The sequence below is a fragment of the Anabrus simplex genome, chromosome 1 (assembly GCF_040414725.1).
Source record: "Anabrus simplex isolate iqAnaSimp1 chromosome 1, ASM4041472v1, whole genome shotgun sequence".
NCBI classification, from domain to species: domain Eukaryota; kingdom Metazoa; phylum Arthropoda; class Insecta; order Orthoptera; family Tettigoniidae; genus Anabrus; species Anabrus simplex.
In genome coordinates, this window is record NC_090265.1 from 1330926661 (window position 1) to 1330944465 (window position 17805).

At 38.1% G+C, this 17805-nt stretch overlaps 1 protein-coding gene across 1 annotated transcript in view; it reads right to left on the reverse strand.

The window, feature by feature from the left end:
- Window positions 1-17805, reverse strand: part of unc80 (unc80, NALCN channel complex subunit) — a 1117323-nt gene that overhangs the window by 472886 nt on the left and 626632 nt on the right. The window contains exons 22-24 of the mRNA XM_067137759.2: window positions 16234-16382; window positions 14584-14707; window positions 6865-7051 (exon numbers count right to left, since the gene is read on the reverse strand). Coding sequence (XP_066993860.2) covers window positions 6865-7051; window positions 14584-14707; window positions 16234-16382 — 460 coding nt within the window. The remainder of the gene's footprint in view (window positions 1-6864; window positions 7052-14583; window positions 14708-16233; window positions 16383-17805) is intronic.

Sequence of the window (17805 nt, forward strand, 5' to 3'; positions counted from 1 at the left end):
TTATCATCGGTACAAAAAGAAACCCTGACATTATGCTTCTTGAAAATATTAGTAAATGTATATATATTCTTATTATAAGTAAATATTGCAAACACCTTTCGATTAGGTTTGTCTTTACAGGTCCGCATTGAACTGGGAATGTTGTTCTTGATAATATCTCAAAGGACTTATTGGTCGTTTCCACCTCATTAGGATTGCTCCATTAAAAGGACGCTGTAGTTTTCATTGAATTATTTCTACTACGATACTATGTCAAGTTTTAAGAAGTGCAATAAATTAAGCACATAGTGTTTCAAGACTATTCTATTTTAATTTGTTGTTCTTTTAAATCCACTTTACATCATAAGTGGGCAAACCAGTTTGTATATGTTTTTATCAGTTTATGGCATAAGACTCACAAGTCTTGGACTTGTACAAAATATGAAATTAGAGACAGTATATTTTTAACACAGCTTCATGTTGTTAATATGGTTTTAAATTGTGATCAATTGATGTTGATAAACTTATATGATTGTCAATTTTTCTACAAACTTCTATCAGCTGATGATGACGCAGAGGGGCGTTGAAACTAGTACTGACTGAAATATATGTTGTAATTAAATCTATGCAACAATTTTTATGTATTGAATAAGGTAGACACAAATTATAATTAAAGTTGCAAAGTGGTTTCATAGGGAAACACAGTGTCAGTATTTCAACATCCTGAGTTAAATTCATTCAGATAATACTGTACCTTATTATATTCACGGATTTTATCACTTGGTTTAATTATACTTCCCCTTGAGCAAGGACATGCAGTTACCTATACCTTGGAACTGTACCACAGATTATCAAGCAATTTTACCCTTGACCATGTACTGTAGTTATTGCTATCCATAGGTAACATCTTATTGTCTATCTACATAAGCCTGCTGTAGAAAATTCTGAAACAACTACAAAAAAAATATGCAATGAAATGTAAATTGCACTAGGCTACTATGTATCAACATAGAACAATGCTGATATTCACTGACCAATGACTCTAAACCATAAATGGAACCCTGGACCACATCCAGACATACATTATACAGAGAGACCTCTATCTTTCTCCTTTAACTCGCCATGGGCTGTGGCTGTCCAATCTCCAACATAGTTGTCCTGCAGAGCCATGCCTTGCAACAGAACTTTGAGTCTGTAGCTACCATACTGATGCCACCCTTCTGGCTGAGTTATTGATGCAGACGAACAACAGCTCTGTAAATAGCTTTGTGTTTCCAAAATGATGTAAAAAATAATTTACATGGTCCAATATGGAGACCTTCCAGCTTCTATACTCTACCATGTAACTACAGTAAATGAATACACAAATTAACATAATAATTGTAGGTAAAATAGAAAAAGTGGACTACATAAGTGCTAGAATAATCAACATACTGTTAAGGACAGAGAATGAAGTAAACAATTACATGTAAGTGTATGCACTCCAAACTGGATGTGAAAAAGAAGAGGAAGATTTTTTTTGCTATTTGCTTTACGTTGTACCGACACAGATATGTCTTACGGCAACGATGGGATAGGAAAGGCCTAGGAAATGGAAGGAAGCGGCCGTGGCCTTAATTAAGGTACAGCCCCGGCATTTGCCTGGTGTGAAAATGGGAAACCACGGAAAACCATCTTCAGGGCTGCCGACAGTGGGGCTCGAACCCACTATCTCCTGATTACTGGATACTAGCCGCACTTAAGCGACTGCAGCTATCGAGCTCGGTTTGAAAAAGAAGAGGAAGAAGAAGAAGAAGATGACATATTCCTGGCTGCAGTGGATAGAGAAATAAAGGATGTGGAATTGACTGTCAAGGGAGACTTTAATGCAATGATGGAATGCAACAAAAAAAGAATGGAAGAAGCAACTGGACCTTTTAGATATGGAAAAACGAATAAAGAGGGAAAGAAGCTGGTGCATTTTTGTGTGAGAAATAGGTTAAGTGCAATATAAGGTTTGGGAAGAAGAACAATAGAAAGATTACAAGATATACACTCATGTTCATAAAAAACAGAACACCTTGAAAGACTAGATAGGAAGTTCATATTCACAGGACATGTCCATTAGTATGTTCTGCAGAAACAATTAGCATGTCAGTCACCTAGGTTCAGCATGTGTCCTGTTGCCTAGTAAGCACTGGGTCCTCCATGTGCACTGATAACTTGTTCCATGCGTGATGGCATCGACACATATAAGGCATGAATGATGTTGTGGTGTATAGCCACACCATCCATGCTGCATTCACCTGGTTCCACTGTTCATCTTTGGTGGTTGGCATTGGGTCACAGCGCTGCACCTGTTGTTTCACCATATCTCACATATTTGCGATTGGCGACAAGTCTGGTGATCGGGCAGGCCAGGGCAACAGTCTGATAATCTGAGACAACAAGAAGGCACATATTCGTGCAGCAATATGTGGTCACACATTGCCTGCTGAAATATGACATCTGGGGTGTCGTGCAGAAAGGGTATGGCTATGGGTCACAGGATGTCATTCACGTAGGTAAATATGGTCACACTGCCCTGGACACGCACCAACTATGATATGTGGTTGTACCCAATAGCATACCAAAAGGCCCTGAGTTGGCGCTGTATGTCTTGTTAGAATGCAGTCAGTCTGATGCCTCTCTCCCTGTCTGCGGCAAACCAAAATGTGGCCATCATTTTCAATCAAACAGAACCTGGATTTGTCCGAAAACACTATCTACTGCCATTCCTGTACCCAGTGACGTCATTCCATACACCATTGCAGTCTAGCATGTTTATTCTCATTAGTAAAAGGTAGGCAGAAAAGTGGACGACGCGCCGCTAACCCAGACCGTAATAAATGGCGATGGACTGTCACTCCTGATAGTGTATGATGTGTTATGCTGTTCCACTGTTGCACCAGAGCCGAGGAGGATTCAGATGTGTCCTGCAATGCCATTCAGATGAGTGTCGATTTTCTTGGGGCGGTGCGACCAGACCATCTCGTTGTGTTCTACAGCCGTCTGTAAACCATTCTGTACACACCTGTTGCACTGCCAACACACTTCGTCCCACATGAGCAGCAATTTCCTGGATGGATGCATCACGTTCTCTCGTGCCAATTTTGTGCCCTGTTTCAAACTCACTCATTTGACGGTAATGGTTCTCGTATACATCTGCGAGGCGTCCTGCATGTCTACTCAAATCACACTGATCCATTGCCTTTGGTTTATAGCTACAAAGAGAGCCGCAGGCACATTTTACCAGTCGGTGGTGGTGTGCTGAGATATCGTTGTGCTCCTTGAACCTGAGGGCTGACATGATTCAAAATCTAATCAGTTATTCAGAACATACAAATGCATATGTCCTGTGAATATGAACTTCGTATCTCTAGTCTTTCAAGGTGTTCTGGTTTTTATGAATATGAGTGTAGGTGGGGAAAGAGAAGAAAAAAGGCAGTAATTGATTACTTCTCTCTGGAAAGAACAAATAGTAGACAGTTGTTAGATGTAACAGCCTTTCATGGAGACCATAGAGTAGTACAGCAAAAATGTAAGTATGAAAAATATTGAAGGATATAAGAGAGAAGAAAATAAAAGTAGGGAAATTAAAAGATATGGAAGTAAAAGAAAAATTTCAGAATGAATTGGAGCAACACATAACCAGAACTAAAGTGGAGAGTGTGGAAGTGGAAAGAGACATATTCCAAAAGGCATTTGTAAGCTGTGCAGAATAGCTCAATGAGTGAAAGATAAAGAGACCCCACGATTGAATGATAAGAAAACATGGCAATTATGGAATAGGGATAAAGTGGAAGAAAGTATCAGGAAATGAAAAGAAGGTGCAAGGAAGTATTAAGTGAAGAAAACTGGGAAGGATTTATGCGAGAGTTAGAAGAGGAGGTGTATAGTGATAAAAGGATGTTATATGGACTAGTAAGAAGGAAGAGAAAAGAAACAGTCTACACAAACCATGTGTGAGAGAAAGAAGGACAGAAAATAACACAACCAGAGGAGATAAGGAAAACATGGAAGGATTACTTTGATGAACCCATGAAAGTGAGAAGGGGCGTAGATGAGATGATAGACGCAGAGCATGAGATCTAGGAGTGATATCACAATGGAAGAAGTGGAAATTGCTGTCAAAATGAATGGAAGTGGGGAAATCAGCAAGATTGAATCAAATGTGTATGGATATTATAAAAGTGGCAGGACTTGTAGGTCTACAATGGCTGTGTATGCTATTTAGATCTATTTGGAAAGAAAAATCCATACCAAATGACTGGAGTAAAGGTGTAACAAAACCTATATTTAAGAAGGTGGACAACAAGACATGTGGTAATTATCGAGGTACCACACTCATATCTCAGGTAGCAAATATATTTGAAATTGTACTAGAAAGAGAATGAGAAGAAAGGCAGAAGGACGATTACAAGAACCGCAATATGGCTTTCAAAATGGAAGGTTACGCCTCAACTTCAGTATGTGCTGTTGATGGAAAAACATTGGGAATACAGAAGAGATATGGCGATGACATTCCTTGATTTAGAAACGGTTTACGACAGTGTACCCAGAGTAAAGGTATGGAGAATTTCAAAAACAAATGATAGAATATATGCAAGCAATATGATAGGAAAGGAAAGTAAGGACAGAGTAAGAAATGAAGACATCAGGAAGAAAATCAAAATGGAAAAGCTTTTTTGACAGAATGAAAAGGGATAAACTTAAATGATTTGGAATGTTAAGAGGGTAGAAGGAAGGATACCAAAGCGGATGATGGAGACCCAGAGAGAAGGAGGGAGGGCAAGAGAGAGACCCAGACTAAAGTGGTTGTAAAATTATCAAGAATATATTAGAATGCATTGGAAGAAACCTGGATAGAAACACAGTTAAGAGGGAACAAAGGTGATCAGATAGCGATAGATGAAAAGGTGCCATAAACATCCCAACCCAGCAGGAGCTGGAAGAGGCAAATGAATGATGATGATGATGATGAATGAATACATTTGGTGGAAAATTAAATCCCAACACCAAGAAAAAGTTGAGCTAGATAACCAAAATTTAGAAAGCAATTTTGCTTATTCAAATTAGCACACTAGTCAAAAAGGAGGGGTGCTAGTAGCAATACTAACCTTGCAAAGAAATTTGCTTTAAATACGCGAAGTACACTTTGTGAGCATTATTCGTCATCCAATGCTGATGTTGCAAGGTAGGTATGAGTCAAACTTGCCATCAAGGAGGTGAAGAAGGTAGCATCAGCAGCTTACTGAGTTTGAACGAGGCTTTGTAATAGGGCTACGAGAAGGTGGATGTTCTTTCTGCGATTTTGCAGAAAGACTTGGCAGGTGCACTAATGTTGCCAACAATGGTCATGGAAGGCACTGTTTCAAGAAGACCGGAGTTCCGGAGAGGGAAGACCACTGTATCCATCGTGTACCTGAGGTGAATTGTACTGCATCTGCAGCAGCCATTAGAGCTTCAGTTGGAACCAAAGTGACACAGCGAACTGTAACAAATCAAATACTTGAGGGACAGCTCTGAGCCAGATGTCCTGTAGCATTCTTGCCACCAACTTTGAATCCCCCCCAATCATCTGCGACTTCATTGGTGTTGAGCTAGAGTTCACTACAGAGTAGAGTGTAGATCTGTTGTATTCTAAGATGAGAGCTGTTTCTGTCTTGGTGCCAGTGATGGCCATAGCTTGGTAAGAAGGAGGCCAGGTGAGCACTTGGAGCCAAGCTGTCTGCAGTAACGACACACTGGACCTACATGAGGAGTTTCAGTCTGGAGAGTGATTTCCTTTGACAGCAGAAGCACTTTCGTCGTTAGCTCACATTTGTACATCAGATTGGTGATTCATTCGCAGTATTCAAGGGGGCGTTTTCCAACAGGATAACGCTCAGCTTCATACCACTGTCACCCGATGTATTCTACAGAGTGTTGACCAATTGCCTTGGCCTGTGAGATCACCAGACCTTTCACCCATTGAGCACGTATGGAACATTATGGGACGATAATACCAGCATCATCCAATACCAACAACAACTGTTGCTGATTTGAATGACCAAGTGCAACAGGCATGGAACTCCACCCTAAAAAATGACATACAAGGACTGCACAACACACTGCATGCACATTTTCATGCTTGCTTTCAGAATTGTGGGGACTAAAAAGTAAAGCAAAGCAAAGTCATCTCCGTACAGGCCATGAAGGCCCTGGGAGTGGTGGAAGGTAAAGGCTTCCACTATTTGTAACCTAGGCACTTGATGGGGTACAGTGGTTAGCTCTACGCCTGGCCGCCTTTGCCCCCAGGAATTTTTTTTGCTAGGGGCTTTACGTCGCACCGACACAGATAGGTCTTATGGCAACGATGGGATAGGAAAGGCCTAGGAGTTGGAAGGAAGCGGCTGTGGCCTTAATTAAGGTACAGCCCCAGCATTTGCCTGGTGTGAAAATGGGAAACCACGGAAAACCATTTTCAGGGCTGCCGATAGTGGGATTCGAACCTACTATCTCCCGGATGCAAGCTCACAGCCGCGCGCCTCTACGCGCACAGCTAACTCGCCCGGTCCCCCAGGAATTAACCTGGTACTCATTTTTGGTGTAGGCTGAGTGAACCTCAGGGCCATATGCACCTAATTGTGGGGACTACAGCAGTTATTAATGAGCCAGTCTTCTCGTGTCTACATGAACCTCTGACCTGGAAACTTTAATCAAATGAATATGTTACATAGACAAATGCTTAACCTAAATTGTAATCCTCTAGTCCAACTTTTAGATATACATCTAGATGAAGAGTTACATACATCAATGAAGTTTGAATTAATTTGGAACTAGAGATCTTTGAAAATATTAGAAAGTATGAAGTTGCATTCATACCTAAACCTCCAATAGGGAACCGGGAGCCTTTAGTGCGTGACTTTATAGCTGAAGCAGTAGGCTCAGTTACACCAAGATTGCGTTCACTCTGCCGAGGAGTTAAGATGTGGTGTTTACGACGTAAATTTCCCAAAGGACTTTGACTTGCTTTCCCAGCATCTTCACTTAGTTCAGTTTCAAGAAGACTCTGAAATATTCACCTATATTATTTCTGTATAATATAAGATAACTCTTCAAAGTACAAGCATCTAATTTACACTAGTAAATCAACAACCAGAGATGGAAAGTGTTACTTTGAAACACAAAGCATTTGAGAATACTCTGTGTTTTGACATTTTCTACAACTGCAAAGTACTTACCACCCTACCACCCATATTTTCGTATTCCATATCTATGAAAAGGCACAAAAATCACAAAAGTATTCAAACACTATGTATTGTGGCAAAACAGCTCAAACAGTATCCATAACAGACAGCATTACTGTAGATATATAATTTACATCAACGAGATGACAACATAAACAGTTCTACCTATAAATGTACATTGTATGTTGAGTACTCTGCCCGAAGTCTAGTTGGATCCTAAACAGCTCTACCATGGTCTGTCATAGATTGCTTAGATGTAACTGAAGAGGTGCACAAGGGAAATGAGGAATGAAGTAGTTTCTCACTGCATTCTTCACCAAGTAAGAAGTTGATATTATATATCAGTCCTTAAAAACCATTGAATTGCATGCATAAGCCGACCCTATGAGCAACATTTTCACACCATTGATAACAGAGACTGGCTCCATAAGGAATGGCTTTACCAGCAGTGCTCACACCTCAATCACTTTCAAATTGTCAAAACCAAGGATGAGACTGAGGCACATCAATGCAAGGCCATACTTAATATTTTGCCTGCCTCCCTGAATGAAACCGTCAGTATATGAGAAAATAATTGAAAGGAAGACAATGAAATGAATAATCAATATTAACGCAACTGAATAGAAAAATTGAATAGAAAAAGTATTACTTTAACCTACTTTAATAGTCCACATACCTATATGAGGTTTTCTTGATGCTTTCAGGCAGGCAAAGGCATCATCAATCACATCATCATAGTATATGGATTTTAAGAGTTCACTTTCAATGTAATCTGAAGAAAAGTCCTGTCAGCTTTGCTCAGTAGAAGAACAAAGATTTGTTTGGTTTTTTATTGCAATGACATAAATCTAATGTTGAAAATATTTATATATATTCCTATGACTCTGGCTGAGCCACCATCAAGTAGCACCACCTACACACTATATTTTCTTTGTCCATTCTGACACGTCACAATTGTAATCTCCATATCTATTGTTTTCACTGCATCCATCTGTGATTTACATGTGTAATAAATAGTGCCATTCTAATATAAACCGTGCTGACCTTATTACTTTCTGAAACATCATGCCTCTTCAACAGGTTACGGGCCCAGGATGTGCACTTGGAAAGTGATTAAATGTGTAGTGATAAAATACACTAAAAAATAGATGCGTGAAAATATCGTGTCGCGCACGGTTGGCTAGGTCGAGTTAAACATTTTACCAAGTGACTTCTGCGAAGAAATAGTGTGTGAAGATGAACGCTTCAAGTATGGTGCGCATCGAGACGTTGTCAAAGGACAACTTTGACACGAGGAAAATTCACATGAAGGCTGCGTTAGTAAAAAATCGTACGTGGACATACATAGCTGGGATAAAGGTTAAGCCTGAACCAGTCAGCAAGAACGAGGCCACTATTATAGAATAGGAAAAACGTGACAGTGAAGCAATGTCAGATATCATCTTCGCGATTCAACCCTCGGAATTGAAACAGGTAAAGGATTGTGTCACTTCGCGCGGACTGTGGCTAAAACTAGAGTTGATTTACCAATCGAAGGGGCCAGCGTGGAAAGCAACATTATTAAAGCAGATCGTGCTTCAAAGAATGAGTGAAGATGGGGATGTACGCGATCATTTGCAGAGATTTTTCGACGCCGTGGACAAGCTCAGTGGTATGGACGTGGCAAAGAGACCTGAACGACGGACTGACTAGAGTGATCCCATGTGGTCATAAAAGAAGAAGAATAAGAATAAGAAGAGTCCAAACTGTGTGAAACTATTCAGAAATGGTTTCTGGATATGGTCTCTGATATTCCCACTGGTGTATGTTTAGCAGAAGCCACTCCTTCTGAATAAAGCTGTGTTGTTGAAAGCGTGCCAAAACACCAGCTGATTACTAGCATATGTTACAAGTCGTATTTCCGGATGTACTGGTAATACATAAGTGACTGAAAGCATTCTTTTGATAACTGCTACTGTTGAAAACCAGACCCTTATTTTTAAGTATAAATTGTAAGTATATTTCATGCCTGTTCTACATTTATCATATCAGGATTGACCAAAACAGCTGTAAATGAAATAACAAAGACTGCATTGTTAGGTTAGGTATGCTATCGCCTGGATAGTAACAAAAGTTCCATGACGGAAAGAATAAAAATAAAAAACAGGAAAGTTTGCCACATTTATGGATATCTACAGGTGTGGTGGTAATGCATTTTATTATCATAATGTTTAATTTTGTACGATCGCTGTCTCTCATTTTTTATTAACGCATACCCTAGTATGTCTTGTTTGGCTCTCCGATAATCGTTGAAAGTAAGTGGGGACATAAAACTGATTCGTGCAGGTTGGACACGAAACTATTCACTTATTTGTGCGACGTCATCAGAGCTGCAGTAGGCCTACGCTACGGAGGCAGACATTTCTTAACTATGAAACACAGATGTACCACATGATTTCGACGCGTGTTTTCAATGCGTGGGTCATATGGACGAAACTACTCACAAATTTGTGTGATGTCATCAGAGCTGAGACTCGTTCTTCTCTGACGAATTACGTTGGGGGGGGAGGGTGTTGTATGCAAGATTTATTTTTTTCATTTTCTTTGTCTCGAAAAGCCAAGGGGGGTCTAATATGCGAGGGGGTCTAATACACGAGTAAATACGGTATATCAGATCAGTGGCATGAATCCCATATGTATTCCAAATGACTGTGACTCATCAGCTGTCTGAAAACAGGAGTCTCGATTAAAGGGTCTATACTCCAATAATCCCTGTAAATGTTTTTCCTTACCTGTACCATTAAAATTATGATCGCCTAAAACAGTTTCATTTCAATAACCGTATGGGATATGGGCACACTACCTTCCTGGTTGTGAACGGCACCTGTATGCAATATGGGCATGAATTTCGCGCGTGTTAACACTAGAACGGCCAGAGCGGTCATTTTGACCGTTAGCGAATTTCAAGGTATTTCCACGCTCGTACTTTTTAATGCATGAAGTTGTGCTTTTCTGACTTTTAATATTTTAGGGTTATGTACATTTACGCCAAAAATTACATCCGTAGTTGATAAGGGAACACCGATATTGTCCCTTATATAACTTGCATAAATTGCTTGTCAAGTGCCTAAATAGGCTTGTAAACAAATTGAGACTTATTTTTATCATCTTTCATAAAGGAATTCAATAGCAAGTCCGTCAAAATATTTCATTGTTACCTATTAGAAGTGAGAGAATGTGAACAATTATTAATACTTAACAATGGATTGATCTGTATACAATACATCCCAATTGTTAACTATGTTGCTTTAACATTAATAATTGAACATTCGCATGTTTCCCAGATCCTGGATGCTAGATATATGTCAAAATGACCGCCTGTGGCCTTCATAGGTATGAGGAAAGTTCGGCCGTTCTAGTGTTAATAGGCAACTGCATGTATCCTATGTGGTTCCTGTCCCTTGTTGGGAGATATTAGTTTATCTAGTGTCCACTAGAATCCAGGAATTATCAGGAAGTTCAAACCTAAACGATAAAAAGGGTAGTTTCTCCTTGCCATGATCTCTACCGAAGCACTCGATATGCCAGGTGCTGAGCATGCCAAATACGTCACGCTGTCAGCTGTGTTACTGTACAAACATGTCCTCACGCTGGCTCAATGATAGTGATATCTTGGATATTTCATTGGAAGAAGCGGGTTCAGAAATAGATGACAATGATGAATAATTGGCTTACAAATCAGATAACATATCAAGTGATAGTTCAGGCAAATTTTGGTAACATCACTGTCGAGTGCAAGTTTTTTAGCTGCAATATTTTCATCCAAATACATACGATAGAAATACTTCACCCCTCTCGAAATTTGAGCTCATTTCTTCATTTAGATGAAGAGGCTGATGATTCATCTATACCATGAAAAGAAAGTACTCTAGATGATGGTGCAAGGAGTGCAATGATAGACTGTGCACAGCCCAATGTTTACAGGGCTACTATACCAAAACAAACAATTCCTAAATAGGAAATTTTTGTATTTCACATGTACTTGTGTTTATTTGTGGCTTATATAGTCAAATTAAACTATTCATTTTTATTGTTTCAGCAGGCTTATTGGTAAAACTTGAATGTAAAGGTCTTCTTCTTGAACTTTTTTTATATTTTTCATAAGACTAGTTTAATTAAAATATTTCAGATATGTACTTCCTGATTAACATCTTAGTTTTGGATGGCTGACACTTTCATATGATACAAAAAACAGGTATTTACTGTTTCACTCTTGTGTAATAATGTATTAAAATTCAGGGAAAAGACTCAGTTCACTGCCAGAGTCCATGTTAAAATATGGTAGTGATGAAAGTGTTAAGGAGCGCTTAGACCTTGGTGAAAATATTGGTCTTCTGCAACACCTGTTCTTCCCTTAAGGGACTAATTCCTCACCAAAATCAATTTTCTTCTTTAAAAGCCTCAAGGATGATTCAGATAAACCCAATCTTTGAGAAATCTCCCAATTTGAATACATATTGGTGCCAATCAGAGCTTTTATTTCCGCAATCTTTTGAGGCGTCAAATCACTTACTTTACCTATTGTATTTTATATCGTATTATATCTCTCAGTAATCAGAAAACTGTATCATTAGAGGCTATAGATTGCAAATAAACCAGGAAACCAACCAACAATACTAGATGTTAATAAAAATGCATGTCAGCTCCTGATGTTCTCAAGACTGCAACTGGTACTTGTTCATCAATAATTAGTTCTCATAAGCATGATACTGCACAACAAATGAGCTCATTTCATTCAATAATATATATTTTACAATATTCAATCCATTAAACAATGATAGGTGAGCCATTTTACAAAACCAAAAAAAAAAAATGAATTGAAAAAAAAAAAAAACATCGGGTGAATCTAATAATATGTATGTATGTTGATGTGGAGTTATTGTTTTATGTTTTAATAATATTTGTGCTTGACCATTGAAAAACAAAGATGCCAAGTAAAATGTAATGAAAATTTGTCGAGAAAGGTATTTGCTACAGTTATTTAAAGGTTAGAAATCTATCAGAAACTGAAGAAATGAAAAGACTTATGGGATACTTGGAATGTAAGGAAAATGAGCTTGGCTTAGTGGGAAATTTAAAACAACCATCAAATGCTTTCCACCACAATTACAACCTTCATTTAGCGAATTTAACAGTGATGGTCAAGAAAATAACTCTTTATGTTCTGTTGCTAAGTCTGCCCTCACAAGCCCGTCCTTAAGTTTATCCTTTTTGTATGTTCCTATTCTTCCTTCCTAGAACCCTATCTTTGATGAGTTGGAGTAGTATATGTAGGGGCCATATTTTTTGGCAGGAACACACACATTTTTTTCATATCTTCTTTCTTGCCTACATATGACCTTCTAGGTACTTAAAGTACTGTATTTGAGCAAAATGAACTTGTGAAATATTGTGAAATCTGATTTATTGCACGAATTGGGCAAATAATCACAAAATGTACCCAGCTTGGTAAAAAAAATGCAAAATAGTGTCGGAAAAGCTTCTGATAACTTGACTATTGTAGCTTCCTTCTCCATTGCTTGATAGTACTGTATATTCTCCACACAAATATACACAAAGCGATGACCACTGTGTATCATGTGTATTCAGTTCCACGATCTCTAAGGCAATCAATAAAAAACAATATCTGTTATCGATCACAGCAAATGGCGTTGTGGTCTTAACAAGAACGGTCGTAGTTATAGCAGTGCGCAGTGAGTGTTCGCTACTTATGAAACTTTTTTGGCAAATGTCCAGCATTTAAGTATAAAAATGCCAAAAACTAAAGTCAAAATAGGTTTTTCGAGGGCCGACGAATACAAGAGCAAGGGGCTCTATGTATTTGATACTGCAAGAAAGATTCTAATGTGTAAATACTGTAATGATTGTATTATATGGAAACGAAAAGACACGTGTGATAAACACTGCAGAGAATCAGAAACACACACGAAGAAGAAGAATGAAGCAAATTAACATAATTCTAAGTGGCAAATAACACATTGCAAAAAAGTTGAAAAGAGATAGACAGCAATTTGTAGTAGACACAATAGAAGCATTCATGTAAGCCAACATTCCTCAAGAAAAACTGGATAATCCTGGCATGAGGAAATGAATGAATATAAAAGGAAAGATAAACAATAATGTCTTTATTGTTAAAATATGATGGTATTAGTAGGCCTATTGTAAATAAATCGCCTGGCTGAGTAGTACTAATGTTATTATTTTTACGTCCCACTAACTACTGTTACAATTTTCGGAGATGCCAAGATGATGGAATGTTGTCCCACAGGAGTTGTTTTACGTGCCAGTAAAACTAGTGACATGGGGCTAACATATTTGACACCTTCAAATACCAACGGACTGAGCCAGGATCGAATCTGGCAACTTCGGCTCAGAAAGCCGGCACCTTAACTGTCCGAGCTTTTCATCCCTGACCAGCGAGCACCAGCATATCCATGAACATCTTCCAGGGCTATGTGTCTTTGCAAAATCCAGTGAAAGCACATCTGGTAGAGGAGAAGAAAGAAGACATTGTTAGTGAAGTTTTAGGAGGTTTGACAGAAGACCACAGTGAATTTGCATCCAAGTGTTCACAAGTATTGTGGATTCTGATGTCTAATGTAGATGTGAGAGGGGCTTCTTTACTTACACAAAGATATTTTCTGACCATCACACAACTCTGCCTGCTGATAATGTTGAAACCATGGTTAGTTTGTACTTTAAAGAAAAGTAATTCAACATGTAAAAAATGTAGGCTATGTATAACTTCGTATCAGGGAAGATCACCTAACTTCAGTATCAGTGATTTATATATTTATTTCTACAACATTTTGCATATTTGGTTATTTTAAGATTTAATAACAAGGATACATTATATGAGTTAACTTAAAAATCCCTTACAACGAAATTAGTTAGATTTACTCCATAATATACGCAAGACTTCACAAGAATCATCGATCAGTATGGCAATTTATTTCATGATATACCTACCAAAATAGTGTCATTATTAACACCGAAATAAACAGTTTCATTTCACCAAAAAATAAGCCCCGTAAGTATATGTAATGTTGGCATATTGAAATCAAGCAGGAGTTTAAGAGTGTGTGCCAAGCATGTAACTTGTTTGAAATTGATCACAGCTTTCTTTTCATCAGTACATTTTATCACAGTTCAACATGTCAGACATACTCTTACATCCTTGAGTAATGACTGCAAGTTTTTATATCTGTATGGTATGCACGAGAAAATCAGCATATGTTCAAAACTGCATGCTATTTCATTTATTATAGCATGGTCTAATAATTACATAACTTAAAAAAAACTGTATATTACTCACTGCACAAGTAGAAGATGTACTCCTTTTCTTGAAAAGTAATTTCCTACTTCCTCTATCATCCATTACATAGCAGGATCCAGCCCCCAAATCTGGCTGATCATCAAGATCTGACTGGTGAATGTGTCTGCTCAGAAACAAATAAAAAGGAGTTTATAAGAGTTTATGGCATCAGCTACTGCGAGCATGCATTTAGAGTTGACACTATTTAGGCTGCCATATAGTCAGTTTTTATATTCTCTTTTTAGTCTACAACACAGACTGGCAAAAAGACCTGCAACACTTCAACTAACATAGCAATATATTTTAACACAATCCACTGTCTTTGCACGTGAAGTATGCACTCAAAATCTCTAAAAGTCATACTTAGGCCAAGTATTGGTTAATTACAAATAGGTACAAATGTTCCAAGTATTTTCAATTCAGAATTTCTGTTTGAAACACATTCTTTGTCACCTAGGTCACTTTTCCCACTTGATTTCATGATTGAACATTCCAGAATGAGGTACTGGAACCTCTCCCGTACCCATTCAGCCAAGCTGCTATTGATGCCAGGAATGTCTTCTTCAGGAATGAGATTACATTCTTCCTCCAGTATTTCTTGAAGTTGTCGCAGAGTGTCTGGAACTTGTTGATGTGCTCTTCTCCCTAACATTTTGGTGGGATTTAAGTCAGGGCTTCGTGCCAGGAAGTTCAACCTCTAAATCCCAATGGTGTTGAAGAAATCTGCCACAAATCGGACCACATGAGGTCGTGCATTATCATGCACGAGGATGAATTTCTCCACAATAAATTGGGGAAAAGGGCAAAACATGGTTTATAATGACTTCATTGAAGTGTTGGTGGACAGCATGATGTCCATTCTCAATGAAGATGAGCTTTGTGTGAGAAGCCAGAGTAATACCTGCCCACAATATGAAAGAGCCACCATGGAATGGCATACTTGAAATAGCACTGAGAATATAGCTATCCAAGTGTTCTCCAAGCTCTTTCTCTTTCATCTGGAGATCTCAGAGTGAAATGAAGACTCCTGTGAGAACACTACACACCCCCATTGCTCCGTTGTCTACTCCTGATGTTGCTGTGAGAAATGAAGAAATTCTATCAAATGCAGTCTTGTGAGCGGTGGGTACATGAAGGTCTTTTTGGGGAGAGAGTGGTTCAGTTATGTTCTTATCACAGACTTGTTGAAGCCAGTTTATCAACACCCATGGTATAGCAATCATGTAAAATCTCAGGAAAATAAATCAACCATCTCTAGTGGAGTTCATCTACTCCAACCTGATCCAGGCCTCCTAGCATATGAACCAAGCTCCCTGTAACTCTCCACTGTTCAACATAAGGTGGAAACCATGTTTTTAACACTTCTGCAACATAACAGTAATTTCTTCCATTCTCAACCAGCACTACTGGTCTCGCAGCACCTTCTGAACTTAACTTAGGAAACTTATTAGAAAATATTTCCTCCGCTTTCTTAAAGGATCCTAATGTACAAAAGCTCCCTCAGTAGCATTTTTTTGGTACAGAATAAGGAATTCTAAGTACCAAACTATTCATAACAAATCCTATGGAAGCATAAACAATTATTGACTGAACTTATAATTAATTAATTCATTACTAAAAAATCAATGATTTTAAAATAAGTTAAAATACCTTATAACTCTGGTTGTTTGTAAATTTGCTTCTTTTCGATGGGGACGATTTGCCGAATCAAGAAGTCCACTGAGAGCTACTCGTCGAAAAACTCCACCATGGGCTTCCTTAATGTATGTCATCAACTGGCGGACATCACAATATAAAGCCTGAAAAGAATCATAAACTATGAGAATGTGATTGGTAAATTTAATAAATGAATTGGGTATAAAGGAATACAAATGGCTGAACTTAAAACCACTAATAAATTATTTTAAATTTCCTGTTAAACATGTAGGGTGCTATGGCTGCCACATGGTGTCATGCTGGTCTTCAAATCTGATATGTCATGACACCATATGATGGCACATGGCTCTTGAAGTCCAAATTGGCTGAAGTGGCACAACAGAGTTTCGGGAATTGTCTTGATTTTAACTGACAGTTTTATAGATGGTTGAGGCAATAAACTTCCATGCAATTTTCGTTTCTATTAGATTTTTAATTTGACTGCCACTTTACATTGCTTAGGTTTCTCTCTCCAAAAGTGGTTCAATTCTTCCTCTTGTAGAATAAGTAAAGAAAACTTCCTCTCTTTTGCTCCTCATAAAAATATATTACATAAAGTACCGGTACACAGAAGTTTTTTCCTCTTTTTCAGATATATCCCACCAAATGACAAGAATAGAACTGTTAAAAATTCTCTGGGAAACAAAAGGATACAGAACATCCCAGAAACCTTGCTGCCTAGCTCATTTGGATACTAAAGGTGTTCTTGAAATAAATTATCATAAAACTGCAACAATAAATGTAAGTCAAATCTCTAAGACACCTCCTTGTTTCTGTAGATTTCCAGCAAAATTTTTTATACCTTCACTATTATTGTTGATAATATTTAATAAAGGAATATGTTGTTTGAGTCATCAGTCCATAGACTGGTTTGATGCAGCTCTCCATGCCACCCTATACTGAGCTAACCTTTTAATTACTACGTAATTGCTGCATCCTACATCTACTCTAATCTGCTTGTCATATTCATACCTTGGTCTACCCTTACCATTCTTACCGCCTACACTTCTTTCAGAAACCAACTGCACAAGTCCTGGGTATCTTAAGAAGTGTCCTATCATTCTATTTCTTCCTCTTGTCAAATTTAGCCAAGTCGAACTCCTCTCACCAATTTGATTCAGTATCTCTTCATTCGTGATTCGATCTATCCATCTCACCTTCAGCATTCTTATGTAACATCACATTTAGAAAGCTTCTATTCTCTTCCTTTCTGAGCTAGTTATCGTCTATGTTTCACTTCCATACAATGCCACGCTCCAAACAGAAGTCTTAAAAAATGTCTTCTAATTCCTATATCAATGGTTGAAGTGAGCAAATTTCTTTTCTTAAGAAAGCTCTTCCTTGCTTGTGCTAATCTGCATTTTATGCCCTCTTTACTTCTGCCATTGTTTCAGTTATTTTACTACCCAAGTAACAACATTCATCTCCTTCCTTTAAGACTTCATTTCCTAATTTAATATTTCCTGCATCAGCTGACTTCATTCAACTGCCCTCCTTTACTTTTGTTTTGTACTTATTTATTTTCCT